Below are 25,238 nucleotides of genomic sequence, written 5' to 3' on the forward strand. Positions count from 1 at the left end.
CATACATGTATGTATGTATGTATCTCAATGGGTCTGATAACAGCAAAAGACGGCAACTGCTACCATCCTCCACCAAGTTATCATGGCTTTTTCCAGTCCTCAATATAGAACAAAAAACTCCAAGCTGAATCCCTCCGACAGGAAGAATGGAAAGGAGCGCTGCCTCCAACAACGAAGCCCAGTCTGACACAATGGAGTGTTTTGATGGAGCACAATAAGCCTCTCAGCACAATTCTTTGTCGGTGTGCCCCTACTTGCTCTCGTGGCTGAGCTTCCACAGAGTGGACTGAGTGGGCCCATTGACAGAGGGCTATTTGACATTATGGAAGCATATTGAAGCTCTTTTTTTACAGATGAGCTTATTCGTGAACATTTACTAACTAGCTTATTTGTGAACTGTAACTAAAGTGGTGGTAATAGGACTATCATAACGATTGACATTTGCACAAGGACATTTCAGACTGGATTGTGGTAACATGCCATACCTATAATCAAAGTATATTTCATGCTTTATGTTGCATGAAATGGCGGAATAATTTTGAGCATTCCTTATAATAAAATAACTTACTGACACAGGCATTGTGTCAACCCTGATGACAGTATACAGGCTTTATAACCACTCTAAGTAGCTACACTGTTCCAGTAACTAAGTCCTTCTCTAACTGACCCTACACAGGATGGAAGCCTGGGAGGAGGTGTCATACTATAGACTCAAGACCAGTGTAAGAACTTATGTATAAACAGCACCAAACCAACACATATCATTCTGAACATAGCTCATATTGGCTCTATGTAAACATTATTTACTACATACTGTAGGCTCCATTTCCGTTCCGCTAAATAGCACCCGCATCAACAAAAAAATTGCTTCATTCAAAATATCCAATTAATTCAAAAAGAGCTTGGAATCTTTACATCATACTGGTTGTAGTCCTTTCTACGTGAACAATTACACTATACCCACATGTCTATGCTACCAAAAAACATGAGTGCTGTACATACCATCAAAATACCATACAGCCCTATTCTTATTCTTCACAACAATCGCTTATCACTAATGGAACTGGTCTGTAAACTTCAAAAAGAGGTACCTGTTACAGTTTGCTCAGCCTATAGGCTGACTGTACACTATTTATTTTAGAACTGTGGTTTCTTCAAAACTGATGACAAATGATAACATGAAAGTTTGAGTGGAATGAATGGGTGTTTAAGCTGTTTCAGTGCTTTTTCATTATGTTGTTTTCTTCAAAATGTAAACAAAGCTCAATGTCGACTATAATACTTACTAGCATGTACAGTAGCTCTGTTAGTGCAATGCTTTCTATCTACAGGTCCTGGAGAATGGTTGCAATGAACATTGTGAGTATGAACCAATAATCTACACTGCAAAGACACTTCAATCAAAAAGCTGCTACGGTACATCTTGTCAAGACTTCACAATATAATCCTAATTTTGCTGTATGTAGGTCATTGATGTTTTAGAGGCAAATAACCATGACAACCAGAAAATCCATAGTCTGTACAGCGTCACTCCAAAGAGGCCACACCCCCGAGCGGACAAATGTACAAATTTCTCATATGAGCCCATGAAAACAGTGCCGATTTTAAGAGTTAAAAAACCTTATTTGTCACTAATTTGTATCTATGTATTCAAGGAGAGGGCCAAAAGAGTGCCTCAATAATAATGCTGCACTTGTCGGTCAACCAATTAAAATTAACCTTCATTTTCCATCATCAACTTCACTGCTAAATTCTGTTTTAGGTGCTAAATATACATATTGATTCCTGAGAACTGTAGGATTTCTCTACATGAAAGCGACTTTCAAGACTTGAGGTGCTCTCCACCTGAAAGTGTATCCTTTTTCAGCACAATCCCCAAGGGATGCATAGCAACAGTTCATCCACAAGAACGTCAGCAGAACACCCTGGTTAAGTGATTAGAGGAGAGAAAGAAAAAAAGCAAAGAAGATGCAGAACCGTATTGGTGGGGTTTCCAAGCTGTTGTTGCTGCCAGTTGCATGATGGGTCGTGGGTGATGTGTGTTTGTGTGTGTTCTCCTGTGGTCAAGTCCTTGCTTCACACAATGAGATGGGCTGGGTTAACCTAGTTTTGTGATCTGTAGACCTCCGTCTATCCGTACTGTATCGATGGAGGTCAAAGATTTCACTTTGTGATGAAAGTCAAATAGCGGGTGTCCATCCACAAATATCCGGAACCTCTGGTGCTCGCAATGGATCTCAATCTGGAGAGTGAAAAGGTGGGGGAAGGGAAATGGACAAAGAGAGGGAGGAAGAAAGATAATAAGGCGATAAAGAGGTGGGGAGGGGTGGGGGGGGGGCAAGATAAAAACATCTGTCCCTGTACAGTCCAATCATGATCCTTTATCCAAATGAAAGGGAGCTTGTTGGATTTTTCCATGACTTAATGCTTATCTCAGCTGTCATTTACACTTATCTAAGCCCTCATTCTATAACTGATCTATGACTGGGATGACCTGCCTACACCCAGGAACAATGGCTGTTCCTTATCAATGGGCTATCTTCATATAACGTCAAAGGATGGTAAGAATGAGGGTGTGTGTGTGTTAAGGCTACAATTCCATCCATTACTAAGATTCAGGTCTTTTGTTAACTGTGTCAACTTTCCTTTGGAATGATAACACATAACTTGAATGTGAAAAGCATGCCAGATAGTCTAGTCCCACTGGGGCCGATAGCCCTTATGACTGAGGGTTTAAATAGTGTTACTAGTCATGATATGAGAGAATAATAATAATTATAGCTAGGGATACTTATTATTATTATTATCACTAGCCAAACACTATAGGCAAAATAGCGGGAACATAGAAGGAAAAAGTAAATTAACCCAGTGAATCCATACACTAAGCAACTGGTGAGTAGTGAGAGTAAATAGTGAGGCAAGTATAATCATTACCCTAAATGGCTGGTCTGGGATGAAGGGGAAGTAGGCAGTGGACGCCTCCTCTGCACTCCACTTCCCTGAGACGCGGGCATTACGCAGGAACTGACGCTCTGCGAACCGGGCACTGAGTTTCAGGGCAACGTCCGGCTGTGGTTCCTCCTTATCTGTGCCACGGCCGCAGGTCAGGCTGACATCAAAGCTGAACAGTGAAGTAATGTAAAGTGATTATAAGTCCAACATTAGGGAGACGTGCAAATGGCCTGTCTCTGGCATTAGTATTACAGTTTTACCATTGTAGAAAATGAAGCTTGTTATTATTATGTTTATAAATATTATTAATAATAATACATATTCACATTCATTCTGGCATAAGTGTTATGCCAGACATTTTAAATTATGTAATGAGGAGGCACTTGAAGCCTCACATGAGTTTCCCCAGGACACACCCTAACAAGTCTACTAAAGGGTATTTTTTGACTGGCGAGGTGAACGCCCTTGCCTTGCATAGTTAAAAAGCCATCATTTCACAAAACCCACGCATTTCTACTCCCCTAAAGCATATGCTTTTCCTAGTTCCTTGGTTCCAATGACTCAGTCATAATGTTGTTCCGTTTTAGAGCAGTTGTACAATTATCTCTGAAGCAAAACACTTTTTTCTTAAGATAGCCTGAACATAATTTTAGAATAGTAGACACACACAATAATTCAAACTTCATTAACTATCATAGTGCCAAGCATAATTATTAAAATTATTGCAAAACTAAAGCAATTTTTAACATTTCGAATTATTTTTGTATTGAATACATAAGCATCACAAGGTCATAGCAGTTCATGACATTCTGATATGGAAGGACGCAGTGGAAGCTTACCTGTCTGGCTCGAGATCAACGATGCCCATGACAATGATCTTCTTCCCCGGCCTCATACCGCCTCTGATGCGGCCGCTGAATGGCACAGTCTACGATTGCGAGAGGATTTTAATTTAAGTCAAATTCGCTCACGTCACGCGCAATAATGTAATGATTAACTATGATGAATCTGCCATACCAGAAGCCGTGTTATGTTGTCCCTATCGGGCGAGATTAGCCCGGGGTTTCCTAACGAATCGTTGAGCTGGTCATCTTCAATATTCTTCAAAGCCAGAGACAAAAATGACAGAATTTACAGTTTAATGGTCAGGTAAAATCCTGTTATATCATGGGTGCGGTATGAGCGTTTAAGAGATCCACATATTGGGCAACTGTTATCCCAACATGTGAGTGGTAATAAGCCTTCGGCGTGGCCTCATGTCGCTATTCAACAATGAAGACGTGGGATGTCAATAGATCTGTCATGTTTCCCAAGGGCGCATAAGCCTGGTGAGAACATTTCGTTTAGAACCCATTGACTAGGCCTATGCATTGTGAACATTGTAGCCTACATTAGCTAATACCGCGAAAGGACGTGATACACAACATCCGTAAAACGGCCTGAGCGCCACGGGTACATGTTATCAAAATCTTATTAAATTTCCTCCTCGCCCAGATGAAAGACAACTCGGTTTGCACTTGAATGCACAGTCTATGCGGGGACTTACACGCAACAAGAACACTGATGCACATAAGCAATGGCGTAATTGTCCACAATAATTACGCACAACCGTTTATAAACAATAGATTCCACACAACAGCTAGTTTCCCTGTAATTCCAAATACTCACTTTCCCGTTCTTTTCCGTTCCCGACACCGCCATCTTGTACACAATACCATAGGATGCTTATCAGCAGAGAGGCAGGTCCAGCAATGGAATGTGTCAACGCCGTCGTGGCAGTGACTCTAGAAGCTATTCCTGGTGCCCTCAGTGGGGAATCGCAGCAAGTGGAATTATCTATTCAGAGGAGGCGCGTCTCATGGATTGAACACTTGAGATGGGCGGATAGTTGCTGACGTATGGTTTGTAATAATTACAGACTGAAAGCTTAATCCCCGTCTGTTGGAGCAGTCTAATCAGCTATTTTTTCGCCCTTTCACCTGATTAGGCAAGCCTATGAACTTGGGTTAGGAACCGTTCGATAATTACTGTGGGTGAGGGGGTGGTCCAAAACGAGGGAGGGGGGTGTAACCTTTTTGTTGCTTTGGGGAGGCTTGTGTGTGTTTTTTATTGGGCACAGGGGAGGGTCTTACGTTTTTTCCCGCAGTTTACATTCGCCGTTGTGTCCGTTTAACATGTAGTAACATGAAGTAAATTAATAAACGTTAGACAGGTTGGCCTAACCATCAAATAGGCGAAAAGGGAAATATCGCTTCTCCGTGGCTCCCATCCGCTGCTGTGTGTAGGAAGCGACTGTGCCCCCCCCGTGCTCAGTCATAGGCCGAGTTGAGGGGAGAAAAAGCGCTCTCCCACAGACAAAAACGCCTCAGAAATACAGAATAATAAATTTCTAGGTATCTCTATATGTTTGAATGTCATTATTCCTGCGTATCTGAATATCGGGTTCGTGTACATCCCTAGCTGCTTGCTTCAAATTCGGCGCGGTAACTGACAAACGATGTGATTCACATTGTCAGACAGCATCCCTTTACTGTGCCCCTGATCGTAATGAGGCCTACTTTGTTACTGTTACTGTGGTCGTAATCATTATATCGAGTTAATTCAATGAAGGGGGAGGGTAATGGATTTTACAAGTACAAGGGAGTTGTTGTTTTTTATGACACCTCGAGTTGGACCCCCCCCCCCCAAATAAAATATCCAATTAACATGAATTCCTGGCAACTTGGTTCGCAATGTAGTCAGCTGCCTTCATGGCCTTGGCAAAGCAAGCAGGGTTACTATAAGGACGAAGTTGCTGCTCTTTCTCCGCGTGCTTCTCCAGCTATATATTATGCAACTCTCCCCTGCTTTTGTCATGACAACAGATCTCTTATTACCGATCAAAGTAAACATCATATTGTAGCTACCATGGTTTGTATTCACTCTGTGGCAAAATGTATTAAAAGTGTATTATTTTTATGCCCTACAAATCCACACGCACACGCACACACACACACACACACACACACACACACACACACACACATTGTCTGAGGGTGCCCTTCTGTGGCAGGCTAAGGTACTACAAATCTTACATTTGTAATATTTACCTCTCTGTGTAATTCATTTGGACAATTAATTATCTCAGTCAGACATTTACTGCTTATCCACTGATTCTTTTCACTGAAAACATGCGGCATATTGGGGGATCATGTCTCAGAATCCTAAAACTTAGACCTACTTGAAACGGACAATAAGAGCTGTAGCCTACCTGCACGATAGGCCTGTTATGATGCTCAAGGAAAACTTTATAACGAGTTACAAATGACATATATATAGACATATATGACCAGAATCTCCATAAAATGAACTGCCACACGATGTTGTGACAATGAGAGCAGTTGTATTAATCATTAGGTAGCCAGCCCATATACTGTAGCTACAGTCGATGTTGGGGTGGGGTACCAAGCCCACCCTGACCGTGGCATTTATTGCAATCTGATGAAGTGTCGCGGGAAAAGGATATGCAACCTTAGGGTAAAGATACGACACCTTAGCAACACTGACACATAATCGGCTACTGTGTAAGTGAAGTAGCGTTGCAAATGACGGCCTACAGTAGGTTACAATTTAAGACCATGTCCTGTATTCAAAGGCTGAAAGATAGGCACAATCGTCGACAGGCTGACTTTCATACACCGACGACTGACACATAGTCTACATCGAACCTATAGCCTAATATTTTATATACGAAATCATTTATCAGCCGCAGTCCCATTTTACACTTAGCCTATAGCCTGCAGTTTATCTCAAATGTACGAACTTGGTCACTATAAACGTATTCATTTGTGCATGCAATATATTCGGCTGCTTCATAATTGACACCTCTGTCACTTTGTGGGCAATGTATTAAAGCGCGCATCTGCCTGCATTGCTCGCTGAGCTGTCTGACCCGGCTTCGCCAGCGACCATGGCCACGGAGGCAGCCGGTGATGATGCGGCGACAGGATCACCCGAATGCACGGAGATGCAGGAACGGGTAAGATGAGTTTGAATGAAAATCGTTTTGATAATAATTATGTTGATGGGCCGCAATAGAACTCCATGATTGTATTTGTTCTGGGCGTATTTCTAGCAATTCAGTAGCATACACGCAATAGCCTAGCCTGCCCTACGCTGTTGGCGACATTTTTGCAAGAAAATATAGCCTTTAACACAGTTTAATTGCATTTATAGGCCTATCAATTAAATTTGAATTGTGGAAGGAAATGGACGGCGTATATAAATGACGCATTGATCTGAAATGGATAAGTGAAAATAGCTGCACAGCTGGCCAGTGTGGGCTGCGGCATACAAATACAACACATCGCTTCACAGTTCATGCACAAGTGTGTCGTTCTGTCCCCGAATTGTGGCAGCTGGTATAGTACGACTGTGTGGCTACCCTAGCCTCTTCGACTTGCGCTGGAGCTGACGCGCGTTGGTGAGTGCGAAATAGATTTTTGGTGGTCAGTCGCTTACAGATGATTTGACCTACTTTGTAGGCTACTGTATGCTATTCTGATTACAATATAAACTGTAACCTTCCCTCTAATTCACTCACTGCAATAATAACTGCGTTCAAGAGGCGGTGTTGCTAAACTGCAGTTGAAGTGTTGCACCAGTAGACTACGCTATTAATTTGTTGTTGTACCGTTATGTGCCGTTAGGCAACTCTAGGTTCAAGTTGCACCGTCTCAAATGCGGCAATAAATAATAATGGCGTGTTGTGGTCTTCTGAAGTGCCACTTAAGATAAACATGTAAAATAAACATGTGCATATTGGAGAAAAACGCGTTAATTGACTCCGAGTCCGAATAATGCCGATTGAGGTTAAACCTGTTCTGCCACTTCGCAATTACCCCGTAAACATGGAACTGTCAGCTGATTTTCACATGAGGTTTCGTTCATATTTTCACACTGTTGATACGCAAAGACTTCAAGGCAGTTGCTCTGTCTTCATCCTCTAGACTTCAGCTTCTTGGGTAGAGCGACAATCAGGTGAGTCAAGCGCAGATTGCTATCTCAAGTATCTTCCTTGTGATTTTACAATGTTACAATTACTGTGTTTTTGTGATTGCTTTGTATTTTGTCTGAGTTGGCTCTCTGTCAAAGATTCGGGACGGAAGAAGTATGGTGTCAGTGCAATATATCTGAACTGATATAGGCTATGGTATTGTAACTTTCTTTGATTACTTCTTTCTTCATGTAAAAATAAAACAAAATTATGTTTAGCCCTGCACATAACTCATACATTAACTTGCAGTGTCACTATAGTCACTATAGCCTATAGGTCTTAATCAGGCATATTGCAGGAGAGGCTTTACCTGCATTTACACTTCTGACCTCCTTCACACAATACCTGCAAAAAGCACTTCTGTGTGAAAGAGTTTTTAATGTGTCAGTGTATGGAGACTGTGAACACTATAGCTTGTTACAACAATAATCTACCGACATCAGGAGATCCTTTTATTGTTCACATGTGGTATTGTGTCAAAGGTGATGTTAAGCAAATGCGTCAGATAGAATATATCTCCTCTAATCTCCCCACCCTGAAATCAAAGATGCTGGTTTAAGAGACAAAGTTTGAAACACAGATTGGGGAAGCCAGTGAAAGGAAGCAGGGATTAAAGATTACAGTACACAGGCTTGCTCTACGACCTAGATTTGCAACCATTCGTTCACTGCAGCCTGCCAAGTTAGGCACACTGACACTGTTAGGCGCACCACTACATTATGTTATTGTTATATATTATTATATTACTACACACGCAGGTGCACATTTAGAGCTGGCACAGAAATGCCATCTTGTTTTGGTCACTGGTGGAGGACCCCTTTAATCTTTTGTTCCCCATGTTTAACAAGTCCATAGTGGGGCCACAATACTTATGACTTCAGTGGCTTCCCTGTCTCCTTCATTCAATAGCCACTGTAGATAGTTCTTAATCATGTGCAGTCAGTGTCACAGAAGTGTTTGTGATGGTGTGTGTGTGTGTGTGTGTGTGGGCGTGGGGGGGGGGGGGGGGGGGGGCTAACCTCAACCTCTGATAGGCTAGGTGGCCATTTGGCATTTGGCATAGACCTATCCAATCCATTTAGATCTACAGGAGTGGGTAGGGATAGTGGCTAGGTGCAGAACTTGATTTCAGCAGGGGAATCCGAACACTGAGTGTGTTGTTTTTCCAGTTGGCGGAGGGAAGGATGAAGGCTGACCTGGAGGCTCCCCCCTCTCCAGGAATGGAGGGATCAGCGATCCGGTGTAGGGAAGTGTGCCGGTCGTACGGTAAACTGAAGGTCCTCAGCAATCTCAATCTGACAGTGCCTCAGGGACACATGTGAGTGGTCCACTCTGACTCAGACCTGGTCTCACATCTTGTGCATGTTGTGTTGTTACTGTGCATGTTTTGAACAAGCATATATGACAATGTTGTGCTTACACGTGTAAAGCTCTGGCAAAGTCACATTTTATATTTTCTTCCAAAAAAGTTAATTATGTATTGGGTATTAAAAGCTATGTTACCTGTGTATCTATATTAATCTTAACCTTTAGCTAACCTAAAACTGATCCAAACTCAAATGTGGCACCCCAGTTCTGGTCAGTTTAAGTACTTACTTTTCTGGGTATTTAAGTTAAGCAGGCCATATTCAATCAGAGTAAATACGTATTTATTTTATATTTATTTCTGGAAATGAATTTTAGAAAACGCAGCTTTGTATTGATTGATGTTATTTGTCTCTACACAGAAAGCCCGGCTTTGAATGAACATGGCTGTGATTGTCTTTGTTATGCATCTTGTGACAAATTGTCAAACCTCCCTGTTCCCTGAAGAATATATTAATATATTTGCTACAGTAGATTAAGTTTTTTGGGCATTTCTGTGTAACTCAAAATGGAACACCCAGAATGAAACATACATCCTCCGGCTTGTGGTTCTGCATTTTGACACTTAATTTCTCGTTGTCTTTACTCCTCTCCAGAAAAGTGTTGACATCTGATGCTTATACTTATGACAAATGTATTTTTTTTTTTTTTTTTTTTTTTAATTCTATCTAGCATGGTTATTTTATGCCTTATGTTTACGTACTGTTTTGTCTGTTATGCCCTCTATCTGTCTTCTCATCTGGTTCATCTAATTGAAATACTAGTGAAGTGTCCTCTCAGGCCTCTTGTTTAAATGCTAGCTTTGATATAAGTTCAATTCAGTTCACATACTGAGCAATTGAGATAGCAATGTTGCATACTCAACATTGCTCAATATATACAGTACAGTATACATGGTTTTAGTATATAGGTCTATTTTCTAAACCCAAATCGAATGTTCTTTTGTCTTAAAGCTATGGCCTGCTGGGCCCAAGTGGTTGTGGGAAGACCACATTGTTGAAATGCATCGTGGGAACCCTGAAGATCTCTTGGGGGCACATTAGCGTGTTGGGGAAACCACCTGGGTTTCCAGGTCACGAGGTGCCGGGGAGGATGGTGGGGTACATGCCACAGGTAAATACAAGTAAACATTCCAGGGTTAGGTTGTATTTAATATTTCAAATTTTCAAATGCCTCTGTTTTAGCACACAGGACATATGTACTGCACCACAGACAAGCATACTACCGTAGATAAAATCCATTTTGTTTTAGGGTACATGCTACAAGTAAACACTCTACTTTTGATACACATGGTACATCCTGCTGAAGCTAGGGTACATCTCACATGTAAACACATTCGACATTTGGCAACCTACTGTAGCCTCAGACACCAGAGTATGTGATTGTATATCGGGTTCACATAAAAATACACATCCATCACCTCACATCCAGCCTGGGAGGAAGCACTCCATGACCTAAAGGAAGTGTGTAATGTGATAACGCACCTGTCAGCCGACTGTGTCTGTGTGTGTGTGTGTGTGTGTGTGTGTGTGTGTGTGTGTGTGTGTGTACACTTCTGTTTCCTCCTGTTGTAAATGCAGGGCATCTAAACAAAAAGTAATGAGTTAACTCATTAATAATGGCCACAAGTCAATCAATCAATCAATAAATCAATCAGTCAATCGATTAATCAATAAATCTTGTCATATATTTGTCATAAATACATGTTGAATCATTGCCTGTTGCCCCCACTTGTGTCCTGTAGGACCTGGCGTTGTATAATGAGTTTACCATCAGTGACACTCTGACCTTCTTTGGAAGAATCCACGGCCTGACGTCCAAGGACACACAGGCACGGCTGAACTTCCTCATTGACTTCCTGGATCTACCTCAGAAGAATCGCCTGGTCAGAAATCTCAGGTAATGCAACTGTACACTGCGTTGTGGTTGTGGTTTAGCATTGGGTTCTGTATAGAAATGATTTCCATATAGAGTTTATAAACTAGTTATAAATCATCTTTTTACAACGGGTTGACAAGCATTTTGATTGGCTGAGAGACGTTCAAAGTTGTGCTTTATTCCCTGATAAAGTAACAGCTATGACGCGTTTTACCTGTTCACCATACATTGCAGTAATATCCCTGTGCAAACACTCAAAATGCGAATATTTGTTTATCACATTACCTTGACAACAGTGGTTGTTTTGAGAACTATATTTGTGTGCACAGGGCAGAAACTACCACAATCTATCACAAAATAAATACATACGGTTTTGTTTTTTTGTCACAATTCTTTGTTTTGTTTTGTAACCATTGCATAAAAGCAATAAGGCACTTGTGAATAAAGTCACAGCTGATTAGTTGCTCTGCTTCGCGTCGGGCCTAACAATGCTCATCAGCTGTGGCTTTATTCACAATAAAGCACGGCCTCTTGTGCCTTATTGCTGAAATGACCACTTCATGAAAGGACACCTTAAAGGGGCAATCTGGGATTGGTACAGAACATAAATGTTTGGACTTCTAAATTAATTATACATAGCCATTGATTCTTGAAGAATATATCGTATACATGCCTCATGAGATTAGTTAAACTCTCTTACCCCATCAGAACCCCAAATATAAGCTTGTTTTACTCCATTGTTTGTAAACAATGTAATTATAAACAAACATTTTGTATATCTTAAAACATGGTTAAAACTATAATTTTCATCTCATGGATGGACAGTTCTAGCAGCCATAGCTAGTTTAGTTTATCCATAGATAGTCTATACATTTGAGACTACACTAAATACAGATTGTATTCACAGAGCATGGAAACTATAGTTGAAAGGAAACTTTCTACATTTTATATTTATGTATATGGCTTGTATCCAAAAGGGTTCTTTTGTGGGCCAGATCTGGTCTTTGTGGTGTATATGGCTTGTATCCAAAAGGGTTCTTTTGTGGGCCAGATCTGGTCTTGTGGTAGTACATATGGCTGAGTATTATATAGGCCAGATCTGGTCCAAATGTAGAGGGCCAGCCCTGGATGAGAGTTGGAAATTTGCTGTGGACCAGCTCTGGTATGAGGAATGTGGCCCTGACACGTTCCTGTAGCTACTGGGCCATCTTTGGTCTGAGTAAGGTTGGGACCTAGGCCATATCCACATACTGGCCAAGGACTGACCTTTTCATGTCAAAGATAAGTCTCAGGAATGGCAGCCAGAGCCGGCCCACTTCTGGTCCGGGGAACAAAGTTGTACCTGGGCCACATCCAGATGCCTGTAGAAAACAGACATGGGCCAGATCTGGCCATCTTTTCTCTGCTGACAGGGTTATATTCTTTTCTGTGGCTTGTTGCCTTTCCTATTCTTGACATAAGTTGTAAATTGGTATATGTCTCTGTCATACATGTCATTGATATACAATACTACTGTGGTTGTAACCTCGTCCCCAGACTGCTCACAGGGAGGAAATTTACTGAGTGAAGTATTTGTTATCATTTAATTTCAGCGAATCACACAACGAGGCGTGGCTCCGAATCAGAAATGCGTGGTGCACTGGTGGGAGATGATTGGTTGGTAGATTAAGCCGCGGCCCTTGTATTGTAAACGAAGGCCTAGTTTGATGCGTTGGTATACCAGACATTCTGATTAGTTGAGCGGAAGTGTCTGGGAATGAGATTACTGTGGTTGTAACAATGTACCTCATTGTATGTTACACATTCATATCCCGTGGGATATTTTTCCCTTTCCCATCAATAGAAGAGGTGAAATACAGAAGCAGTGACCCACACACTCATTATATTATAGAATTGAGTGTGGAGTCATCAGCACAGTTGATGAGCCAAACAAACAAACACACACACACACACACACACACACACACACACACACACACACACACACACACACACACACACACACACACACACACAAACGCACATCCTTTATAGGTTTTAGTGGGGCTATGGTTCCCCTCCCCCTCTTTGTGCTAGCATTGGTCCAAAGCAAACCTGTGCTAGCCTATCACAATCTGAGCTGGGGACATAGTACAACATAGACAAAGAGAAAGAAAGACTGTTATTTCTGTTTAGCAGTCCCTAGATTCTGTCATGCCTGAAATGTCATGTCAGAAACTGGCCAAGTAGCTGTTTCGCAATAGCCATTTTAATACCTACTGTATTAATGCTTAGAGCATTCTCCCTGCAGAGTTCATGAGTAATTATTCATCATTCAAGATGTGTTTGTAACCTTGCTATTACTGTATTATTGTTACATTTTATGTTTATTGATATATATATATATATATATATTGTCGTCCAATCACCTGTCATTCAGAGTTTCCACTGTTTCCATTAAGAGTCATGACTTGACTGTACACAGTAGCCAGGCCTGTAGAAATGTGTGTTAAACTCACCAATTATGTCAGTGATAGTAACTGGCCTCCGAGCCTGTGTGTGATACACTCATGGGGCCCTCATGGGGCCCTCAGTGGCCACCTTTCTCTACCTTACAAAGGAGCCTCTGTTCACTACGAGGACACAGTAACACCCAATTACTTCCTAGTCACAGGCCAGGGAAGCTACAGAAACTATTTACCTTAAAAAATGATTGGTATGAGAGAGCTCTACCTGCCCTGTCTGTTGTTTTAACCATGTTGTTGTCAGGCAGGTGTACAATAGTCAGTGTTGTTATCAGGCAGGTTAGTCTTGGTTCTCTCTGTTGCTGCCTCCCTGTCTACCACCACTTACAGTAGCACAAGACTGAGAAGCATGTGATGAAATTATTAAAGTGGAAGTAAGACAATAGCAGCCGAACAGTCAGATGTGTGTGTGTGTGTGTGTGTGTGTGTGTGTGTGTGTGTGTGTGCGTGCGTGCGTGCGTGCGTGCGCGTGTGCGTGCGTGCGTGTGTGTGTGCGTGTGCATGCGTGCGTGTGCATGCGTGCCTGTGTGTGTGTGTGCGTGTGTGTGTGTGTGTGCGTGTGTGTGTGTGTGTGTTTTACAGTGGTGGGCAGAAACGGAGGGTGTCTCTCGGAGCAGCCCTGCTTCAAAACCCTCAGCTCCTGATTCTGGATGAGCCTACAGTGGGGGTGGACCCTGTGCTTAGAGCTAAGTATGTACACTATACACTCATGCATGCACACATTCCCTTTCCTCTTGTTAAGCCTGTTTCAGTCTTGTTGGTTTAATCACATTGCTGTAGCACCACTATGTGTTACAAAACACAGAGTAGCAGAATCAGTGGATAGCTAGGCTAATCCTTGGTCAATGCTAAGCTGCCTTGCCTTTGCTTCTGAAATCATATTGTTATAAAGTTAGGTTATGCTCTGCACTTGTTGAACTCAGTGATATTTTCTCTATAGGATCTGGCAGCATCTGGTAGAGATTGTGAAGAATGGTCAAGTCTCAGTCATCATCACTACTCACTACATAGAGGAGGCCAGGCAAGCCAATGTGGTAAGATACACACACATGCATGCACGCATGCACGCACACACACATGCACACACACACACACACACACACACACACACACACACACACACACACATGCACACACACACACACACACACACATCCTTCACAAACATTACATCCATGCACTGCGATCTCTTTCTATCGGGGCCTTATTTATCTGTTCATATAAAGTACACAGAATAGCTGTAGTACCATAAATGTTATGAGTGGGCAGTTATGAGGTCTCACACAGGAATAATGGGTCCTTTGATAGGTCCTCTCTCTGTTACAGTTTTAGAAGGGGGTTGGGGGTATGTTGGACAATGTTGGACAAGGAATAATCGGGGAGAGCAAGAGTGAGAGAGAGGGGGGGGCAGAAGAGATGTTGCATGCTGTTGCATGGGTGTACCTACCTACTCAACTTTGTAGCATTCCGACAAACATTGCCAATCAATATTTGATTGGGAATCATATGATTTAATTGATGTATTTTTTATTAGAGATTCTTATACATACCCACAAATGCTAAAAGTGCTATAAGCATGGTACTGATGCTCACCTGAATGCCCCTTCACATCAGTGGAGGCTGGTGCAGGTAGAAATCGGAGGATGGGCTCATTGTAATGGAATGAGGAATGGTAATGGTGAGCATCAGTGAGCCGATTTCTACCTTCACTAGCCTCCCTTGCTTCACATTGACTTCAAATCTATTTGGTGTGTACTGTATTAGTGTTTTGCCTGTGTGGTTTATACTTTATTCATTTGGTTAAACACCAGTGGTCTATTTGGCTTGGCTTCAATCAGAATACTCTTTGGTTTATAGATTACCAAAGAGGTCATATGTCCATAATTCCTTCAGCAATAAGACTCTGGTTCTAAAGTCTAATGATGAAGAACTACGGTAAATCCAGGGATTAGGCCACTGTCTAACATCCTGTTGGTTTCCCCTGCAAGGGATTTTTTTTATTTTATTTGCTGTACAATTTCCATAAAAAAAATGTGGCCAGTTTACTGTATGCCATATAACATGTTTTCATTTGTACTTTTAGTATAATTTTGACACATGTTGTTTGTTTGCAGTCCACAACAGGATGTGTTGTACAGTAGGCTACTTCTGGTTTTGTTATTAGTTTGGCTCTACATTATGCCTACTCAGTAAACAATAGCATAAACAGTTACACTTTGGCGTAAATAGCCTGTGCATATCCTCCACTAAGTCCCCCAACTATGACTATAACATTCACTGAGATTTCACTTCTCTTTTTATCTCAGTGCCAATGTCATCCAGAGCAACTGAAAGTGATGTGAAAGTGGTGTAAAGTGGATACGCCTATATTTGTTAAACTACACCTACAACTATATCAATATGGAAACCAGAGTTGTGTGACCTAAATTTATAGCCAGTGGCATTTGTAACCAAATAATTTGGCTGTGCAACTATTTTGTCTTAGTTAACGAATTTGGGAGTAATATTTTGAGAAATCAACACAAAGTTGGCTGTCCAATATTTTGTCTTAGTCTATTGGTGAAATTTGTAAAGGCATCTTATATCAATATAGAGTTAGTACGATAGTAGCCTAATGGTGCCCAAATTATTTTTGTCTTTGGTCACAGAAGGTGATCGCACCAAAAGGAAAGCCCTCCCTGTATGCCACAGGGACACAATACTGTAAAACAGAGACAACCAGAGTGTCATAGTAAAACGTTTATGAATAAACCTCTTGCTTCATTCACAGGGTTCTCCGTCATTCTCCTTTTAAGGAGTGGCGCTACATCATTCGTGGGGGACATCATATTAACTGTACACTTGCTTATATTGTATGTATTGTTTATTTTGTTTGTATGTTCCGGGTGTAAAGCACTTTGAGACAATTGCCTTTGTAAAAAGTGCTATACAAATACATTTGATTGATTGATTGACTGATTAAGCCTCATGCTCATATAATGGTCTTGCAATGTGAAAAATGTTGGTAACACTTTCTGTGAAGCATTTGTGTAATGCATTATGAATGCATTATATCAAGCCTTATATCACTGCAAAGTGCATCATAACACATCCGCAATAGCTCATGGCTCCAACATTGTGACTAACAGGGGAAAGCCTCTCAAGTGACTTCACTGTTTAGAGGCATTTTTTAGCATTATCTCTCTGTGGGTGGAGAGCAGAATGTGTGTGTGTGTGTGTGTGTGTGTGTGTGTTGGTCTATCCATCTGTCTGTCTAAGCTGCCATACTGCCTTGAGTCTGAGATCTCACCTGAGTCACTCCAAAACGTCTTACAGGCAATTGTTTTATGCCACAGCTTGCATAGTGACGACTCCTCGTTTGTAATGAAAAGGTTGAAAAGATTATTAGTCTTATACAGTATGTCAATCTAGAGGAGAGGTTGTTCCTTTTTTTGTCTCAATGCTTGTGACAGAAATAAGTTTTGTGAGCAGTGGGTTCTGTCTGTGTCTCATTCGTAGTTCTTCATAGAACAATATCAATAACAATATGTTGATCAAATGTTATTGTATGTTGTTGCTTAAGCATTAGACATTGTATGACCCTGCTGTTTTCTGTCTAGGTTGGTCTGATGCGGAATGGTCAACTTTTGGCTGAGGGACCCCCAGACGCTTTGATGAAGCAGCACAGTGCAGTGGTGAGTAGAAAATGAATGATTGATGAATGATTGATGAACCTTCTACCACCACTCATCAGTGTGTAGGACTAACTTATTGATGGGTAACAATGTAGACCACCAAGTCCTTTGACTGCTAAAGCTGTTCACCACTTATGGTGTTGAGTACTAACTACTCACACACACATATTGCAGACTCTTGAGAGCGCCTTCCTGCAGCTGTGTGAGACGTCTGACCAGATCGGGTCCAAACTCAGTTCTAGCCCGCAGGATGGGCTCTTAGAGGTCAGCCAATCATTTGAAAGTGGACGGGATGAGAGTAGGCCAATTCTCGCGGCCGGCCCGGGACCTGCACTGACAGAGGAGCTCCCTAAGTGCTCAGGTATAGTTGGCTCCCATTTTATCACTTGGCTTTGATGTTGCTCTGCTCTGCTCTTGCACAGCTGATTATGGATTCACTAATTAGTGAAAACATCTTGTTAGGATGAAGCTGAAACATCCCTTAAGTCATCCCACTACCTTTATCTTATGCATTAACTGAGACACTGTGTGTGTGTGTGTGTGTGTGTGTGTGTGTGTGTGTGTGTGTGTGTGTGTGTGTGTGTGTGTGTGTGTGTGTGTGAGAACAGCTGACTGGAAAATACGAGCCAAGCATGTGTTGCCAAAGTGGCGAAACATTTCAGCTCTGATGATCAAGACCATGGTGCGGATGAAGAGGATGCCAGGGTGAGGATAAAGATGATGATGATGATGAAAAAGACTGGCTATGAGTAGATATTCAACATAATAACAGCAGGCCCTATTGAAATAGCAACTGATTTACCCAGCAGCACACATTATGAATGACATTGTGTCTTGCCCCTACCCCCTCAATGTTTACTGATCTGAAAAGACAAAATGCAAACATGAAAAGCAGTGTTGTGTTTATTAGGCACAAAACAGGTGAGATTGTTTGCATACCGAACTTTACCTAGATTCATTTAGCCTATTATCAAGCCATTTCCATTTTACTAACACCTATCCAGTCCTTTCAGATCTGTGAACATCCAAAGTTTTGAAGGAGCTATTCATGTGAATAGGACTGGGGCTTAAGTGTGCACTCTTTCTAGGTCCCTGTGTTTCCAGTTCCTCCTGCCAGTCATCCAGATCTCTCTGATGTGTCTGTGTATCGGAGGAGACCCCAAGGGAATACAGGTGGCCGTGGTCAACAATGAAACCGCCCCCAACTCCTTTAGCCAATCCCTCCTCTCCTTCTTAGACAACTCCAGTGTGGAACAGGTAACTGGACCAATCAATGCACCTTATGGAACCTCTTGGGCAGTGTTACAGATGGTAATGTGAACAGTTTGTAGCCTTTTACAGTGTAGATATATATTGTACAGTCTGTTTGATTGTCTCTAACAGTTATATATATGACAGTTACCATACATGTAGTGTTTCAGACCAGTGGTAGCTTTTATTACCTACTAAAGCCTTTGACTCAAGAGGAACAGTAAGTTCCCATCCCCCATGAGGCAAATACAGGATATTTTTGTACATCTCTAGACAGTTACGCATTTTATTTGATATGAGTGTATTTGTGTTTATCTTGCACAGCATGGTAATTACAAGCATGCTTTTTTTAGGGCTCTAGTTTTAAATGTGTGCTATAGCACATGCCACATTCAATAGATGTACAATAGATGTCAGTAGACTGTGGACTGTTTGTTAGTTAGTTCGGGGTCAAAGGGAGGGTGGTGGACTGAATAGGAATAGCCTGAAAAGGAAGTAGCAAGTTTTCACTCAATGTTCATTTTCTGTTCGCCTTTGACAGACTGGTTTCACTACAGCTTGAAACAAAACAAATGTGGTTATTCTATTTTCAAAGAACTCATAGGACCAGACAATGTGTTCAATGAGATAAGAAAGACAAGAAGACACACCAAGATTTGTTAATTACTATTAAAGTAAAGTAAAACTTAACCTAAAGATAACAGCCCAACTATGTCCCCTGTCCCTCTTCATCCCAGGTGAACCTATCCCATGAAGAGGCTTTCACAGGGATCTACAATGGAGAGTACTGGGGCGTCATAGGGTTTGGCAAGAACTTCTCAAGTTACCTGACCAAGAGGTGAGCCCTCTGGGTTTGGTCTTGTCTTGTGTTGTTGCTCTTTCTACATTCTCCTCTTAGTTTCTGACAAGTTAACCTCACTCTCACCATGAACACACACACACACACACACACTAACAGAGTTGCCATCATGTGATGATGATTCACCTGTGACATTTGTCATGTGGAACTATGGTGACAGTTCAGCCTGTTGTTTTTATGTGTACCATAACATTGTATGAAAGAATATATTTATACAGTATTTTTTTAAGTGTCACTGTAAGTGAAATTAGCACAACATTACTTGATCATACAACTGTAACTGAGATTTGGGAAATAGTAGAGGGGAACATATTTAGAGGCACAAACAAATCTAACAGTACATGCGGAATTTAGGAATGGCATGCTCAACTCAGTCATTAGTAAGTCTTTGGGTGCAGGGTTACATAAAGGCATATTTGAAGCGAAAAATCTGGACTGACAATACTTTTCAGATATGTGATTCATTGATTCCTCTAACACGTAATAGTAACTGAATGTGTGCTCTGTAATCACTGTGTGTGTGTGTGTGTGTGTGTGTGTGTGTGTGTGTGTGTGTGTGTATGTGTATGTGTTTGTGTTGTGCAGGATGCTACAACGGCAGGTACCTCTGGATGTGGTAGAGGGAGGATCGGTACATGTCTGGCTGGACCTGACGAGTAAGCTCTGTCCCAACCATTCCCCTGTCTTACACACACACACACACACACACACACACACACACACACACACACACAAACATACACTTTCTAATGTCAGTTTTCAACTCCTTTCCCCCAGATCGACAAATTGCCGTAATGCTCCAGAAAAAACTTGCGGATGCTTTTGAGGTACTCAAATTGTTACACATTTGTGTCAGTGGACTTTCAGAACCTTTTATGCACACTAACACTATTATACAGCCACCTCTGCTTGCCTTCTCTCCTTCATCTACATTGATCTAAAAAAATTATTAGCTCTCACCTGTCAAGACGAGGTCTGGAGGACCAAACTTGTAAATACAAAACTTTCGCTCTTTCTCTTTTCCCTCCTCAGGCTTTCGTTGAGTATAAGTTGGGGGCCATGTCGTACCTGGTCTCCCTGCCAGTCAAGGTAAAACTTGTCTTGAATGTATGATGCTATGCATCTATCCTTGGTGCTAGCCTGTTGGTGCTAAAGCAAACTTGACATCATCTTGCCAAGACAGTCATGTACACACTGAGTGCGGTGGTTATTACTGCCCCCTACAGTCCACATATTGCCCCTACAGCCAGGGGTTGGAAACCCAAGACTGCATATTGCTACAATCATCATCATCAATGTCTCCCCTCTCTTTCCTGTTTCTCCAAATAAGATGAATACAAATATATGAAAAAGAAACAAAAAAAAGCTAAAAATGACAGACAGCTATGCAGCTAAATCTGCTGCGATACCTATGGCATGGCCCCTGATAGGAATACATACTGTATACTGTACACTGCACATAAAGGAGGAATACTTTATATACTTCCAATATTTTTTTACTATATTTTTTCACTTTCTATATTATATATATATAATTAACTTTTCAGTTTGAGGAGCCGATTTATGGCAGCCAGAACACAGACTTCACCACCTTTGTGACGCCAGGGGCCGTGTTAAGGTAGGGTTTTCTTCACAATCTGAGCCTAGAGAATGTTGCTAAGACAAAGCATTGTGATGTACCAGAACGACTGCATTACAACATATGGATCTATCCCTCTCTCTGTTTCTCTCCCTCTTTTCGATCTCTCTCCCTCTTTCACTCTCCTATCCATTTCCTCTCTCTCTCTGTTTCTCTCTCTCTCTCTGTTTCTCTCTCTCTCTCTGTGTCTCTCTCTCCCCCGCCTTACCCCCCAACAGTATCACCTTCTATCTGGCAGTGGGGTTGACCGCCCTTTCCTTCGTGCTGGAGAGGAAGGAGGGGCTGCTGGACAGATGTTGGGTTGCAGGTGAGGTCAAAAGTCACAAAGCTTCCATCTCAAGGTAACTCAGTCACTCATGTCATCATATTGCCTTTTTAGGACATGAAGACCCAATCAATATTTAACTCACCCTCTTACCTTTACATAGTCTCATGGAGCCTTCCAAACATTCAAAGAGCCTTTCTGCCATCGAGCAAAATTAAATGAAATGAAAACATAAAAGTGTCTGTAGTTGAGCTGCACTATTGGGAGACCATCCATGCTCTAAGCAGTGCTTTAAAAAGTAGTCACTAGGGGGAGTGATTAGACTCCTGAACCAAATTTGTGAGTTATACATTTTAACTCAAGCTTTCAGAAAGAGTAGTGTTTATTATGTAAGTGGTGACTTAATCAACAACATAATCAGTTGTTTGTCAGTCTCCCTCTCTCTATTCAATTTAATTCAATTCAAAGGGCTTTATTGGCATGGGAAACAAGTGTTTACATTGCCAGCGCAAATGAAATCACAAATATAACAAAAAATATAACAAATATAACAAAAATGAAATAACCAATAAAAATGTAACAGTAAACTTAAACAGTAAAATTACAAACAAGAGTTTCAAACGAATTGTAAACATAAAACAATGTAAACGTTTTGGCATTTAAAATGTTAGATTATTGTACAGTGTTGTATCAATGTGCAAATAGTTAAAATACTAGAGGAAAAATAGATAAATAGTTAAGTAAGGGTTGTATTTACAGTTGTGTTTGTGGTTCACTGATTGCCCTTTTCCTATTTTGTGGACAGTGTGCACATAGCCTGTCTTCTCTTGGGAGCCAGGTCTGCCTATGGCGACCTTTCTCCATAGCAAGACTATGCTCCCCTCTTCTTCTCCAGGTGTGAGCTCTATAGAGACTATGCTGGCTCACCTCTTCTCTCAGCTCTTTGTCATCAGTGTCCAGATCATCCTACTGCTGCTCTTCATCCTGCTCGTCTTCAAGGTGAGACAAACACACCACACACACACACACACACACAAACACACACACACACACACACACACACACACACACACACACACACACACACACACACACACAAACATACACATGCACACATGCAGCCCCACATTACCCATGAATCTTTGAACACACACATGCACCTTACGATCCCATCTGCATGCAATCTCATAAAAAAAAAATCTTATTTAGGTTGTATATCATAGTGGCGATTGCAATCTCATAAAAGATATTTATCTTACCCCCAACCCTTACCCCTCACACACACACACACACACACACACACATACACACACACACACACACCTCCAATCCCATGTGGATGCAATCTCATACACATTCTTTCTTATTTAGGCTGTATGAAGTACGTTTGGTAGGGTCAAATTGACCTGGTACTGGTTAAAATGACAGACAGAGGGAGAGGGTGTTCTGATTTACTACAGTAATTATCACTTTACCACAATTATCACACAGTCCAAAGAGATGAATGGAGCATGAAATCACTTTTTGATGTGAACATGATATAAGGATAACTATGGAATCGCCAGGACAACTGTCCTTGATCATGTCCCCCACCCCCTCTGTCTCTCTCTTTCTCTTTCTCTCTCTCTCTCTCTGTCTCTCTCTATCTATCTATCGCTCTCTCTAGATTCCTAACGAGGGCTCTCTGGTGCTGATTATTGCTCTGATCGTGCTGCAGGGCGTGATGGGCATTGCCTTTGGCCTGGTCATCTCCGCCGCCATCGACGATGAACAGAGTGCCAACCAGGCCGCCCTGGGCGTATTCTACCCTAACCTCATCGTCAGTGGTACGCATGCTCTTGTGTGTGTGTGTGTGTGTGTGTGTGTGTCTTTGTCTGTCTGTTTGCATGTCTCTTGTATCTGTCTGTCTTGCACCCAAAGCAAGTGGATGTGTGAAAAAGCAAATAATTGGAGAATACGTGTCACAAAACATCCACACACACAAACAATTTAGGGTCTCACACACTCTTTCCTCCTCTTCCTACAGGTATAATCTGGCCTGTGGAGTGCATCCCCTATCCGCTACGATACATCAGCCTGGCCCTGCCCCAGACCTACGCCTCCGAGGCCCTACGTTGCATCATGTATAGAGGTAACACACAAGCACACACATACACACACACACACATCACTCTCAAGCCCAGCTTAATGTTGCTTCAGATATCAGATGATTGATGCGTCCCAAATGTTCACCCTTCTTCTATGTTCACCCTTCTTCTACTTGTGCACTCGTCCACATAGATTTAAGACCATATGATTGGTGTAAGCTTTGGCTCTTACACCAATTAATACCCTTTAAAATATTCAATGTCGAGAAGTGCATAAGTCCACACCTCAGGAGAAGGGTGGAGAATTGGGACACAAAAGATGTCACTGCATGAGGCTACACTAGCTACAACTGCCTTCACTACAAACGTGTGCACACAAACACCCGTATACACACACACACACACACACACACACATCCATGTGGAGTGTTGGTTTGCATTGAGCTCCAACTCTACTGCCAAGCCCCATGTCTTAGTTGTCAATACGAGCTTAGGTTATATAATGCAGGTTGAACCATGTTACTTGATACAGTGCGTCTTCATACTGTACATGTAGCGTTAGCAGTAAGTAGGCACTTCATCTTGGCTTGTTTTACTTTAAGCTCAAGCCATGAATACGCACACACACACACACACACACACACACATACCATATCCTACACATACAACCCATGCACACGTGCGCACACACACCTACTTGGGATTTAGTTACCCTAGATTCTAGACACCTGATTCATGCAGCGGCAGTGGCGAGGGGTTGTAAATGATTCACAAAGCACCTCTGTAGTCTGAAGCCCAGTGTGGAGAGATACCTATATACATGTACCTCTGTAGTCTGAAGCCCAGTGTGGAGAGATACCTATATACATGTACCTCTGTAGTCTGAAGCCCAGTGTGGAGAGATACCTATATACATGTACCTCTATCTGTCTCCTCTTCACAACACAATAGCTGACAACAGCCTGAGCCCCTGTGTCATTGACACAACCAGCACATGCATGCACACCAAACCCACAAACACACACACACACACACACCAAACACACACCAAATCCTAACCCTAACCGTTCCAAACTGGCCTTGAATGAGTTTCTTGAGGTAACACAATCCTACTCCATTGCTGATTACTCTTCTTCCTTAGGCTGGGGTCTCTCTCGGATGATGGTGTGGCGAGGCTTCGCTGTCACCCTGGGCTGGAACACCTTTTTCCTCGTCCTGGCCACTGTAATCCTTAAACTGAGGACGTGAGGTGCCCACCCAGTAACCCTGAATTGGGGGGCAGCTCTTCCAGGTGAGGCCCAGGCTCCATGGAGTGGTCTCGGCCTCGCATGTGTGTGGGGAGGGGGGGGGTCACTGTGCTTTAATGGAGATCGGCACTTATGAACAGGATGGATGTACAAGAGTCTCTCTTGCTAACACATATGCAAACATGCACATGCACACCCACACACTCACACTCACAAAGACACACACCTCTGTTTGCTAGCACACACAAGCTAACTTTGAGAACAGCCAATAAATACACCAGAGTATATGGGTCAATGGTCCATTAAATGGGATGAAATGTTCACAATGCTGCAGGGGCTGTAAAAATATACTGAATAGAAAAAGTAAATACTATAAATACTATTCTATAAGATAAGAGAGCAGTGTCCGAAGGGTAGACGTAATACTATATGCACATCACAGGAGAGCAGTGTCCTCTATGTTACTGTTCTATGAAATACAT

At 42.0% G+C, this 25,238-nt stretch overlaps 2 protein-coding genes across 2 annotated transcripts; one reads left to right on the forward strand and one right to left on the reverse strand.

Moving 5' to 3' along the window:
- Positions 1 to 6: 6 nt before the first annotated feature.
- Positions 7 to 4,752, reverse strand: LOC310822109 (galectin-related protein B-like). The gene is made up of 5 exons (XM_083694408.1): positions 4,621 to 4,752; positions 3,970 to 4,053; positions 3,792 to 3,880; positions 2,935 to 3,121; positions 7 to 2,242 (listed from the first exon to the last, which is right to left on the reverse strand). The coding sequence occupies exons 1-5, from the start codon at positions 4,651 to 4,653 to the stop codon at positions 2,099 to 2,101; spliced, it is 537 nt and encodes a 178-aa protein (XP_083550534.1). The 5' UTR covers positions 4,654 to 4,752; the 3' UTR covers positions 7 to 2,098.
- Positions 4,753 to 6,901: 2,149 nt separating this feature from the next.
- abch1 (ATP-binding cassette, sub-family H, member 1) lies at positions 6,902 to 24,793 on the forward strand (the record flags this gene model as incomplete). Its single annotated transcript, XM_083694399.1, has 20 exons — positions 6,902 to 6,970; positions 9,157 to 9,305; positions 10,306 to 10,465; positions 11,097 to 11,251; positions 14,317 to 14,424; positions 14,675 to 14,768; positions 17,334 to 17,408; positions 17,583 to 17,769; positions 18,017 to 18,113; positions 18,497 to 18,665; positions 19,397 to 19,497; positions 20,104 to 20,174; positions 20,296 to 20,345; positions 20,551 to 20,607; positions 21,066 to 21,136; positions 21,376 to 21,464; positions 22,318 to 22,421; positions 23,089 to 23,248; positions 23,449 to 23,553; positions 24,651 to 24,793. 20 exons carry the CDS (start codon positions 6,902 to 6,904, stop codon positions 24,755 to 24,757), a joined length of 2,178 nt encoding a protein of 725 aa, XP_083550525.1. The 3' UTR covers positions 24,758 to 24,793.
- Positions 24,794 to 25,238: the final 445 nt, after the last annotated feature.

Source organism: Argentina silus (genome assembly GCF_951799395.1).
Source record: "Argentina silus genome assembly, chromosome: X".
NCBI classification, from domain to species: Eukaryota; Metazoa; Chordata; class Actinopteri; order Argentiniformes; family Argentinidae; genus Argentina; species Argentina silus.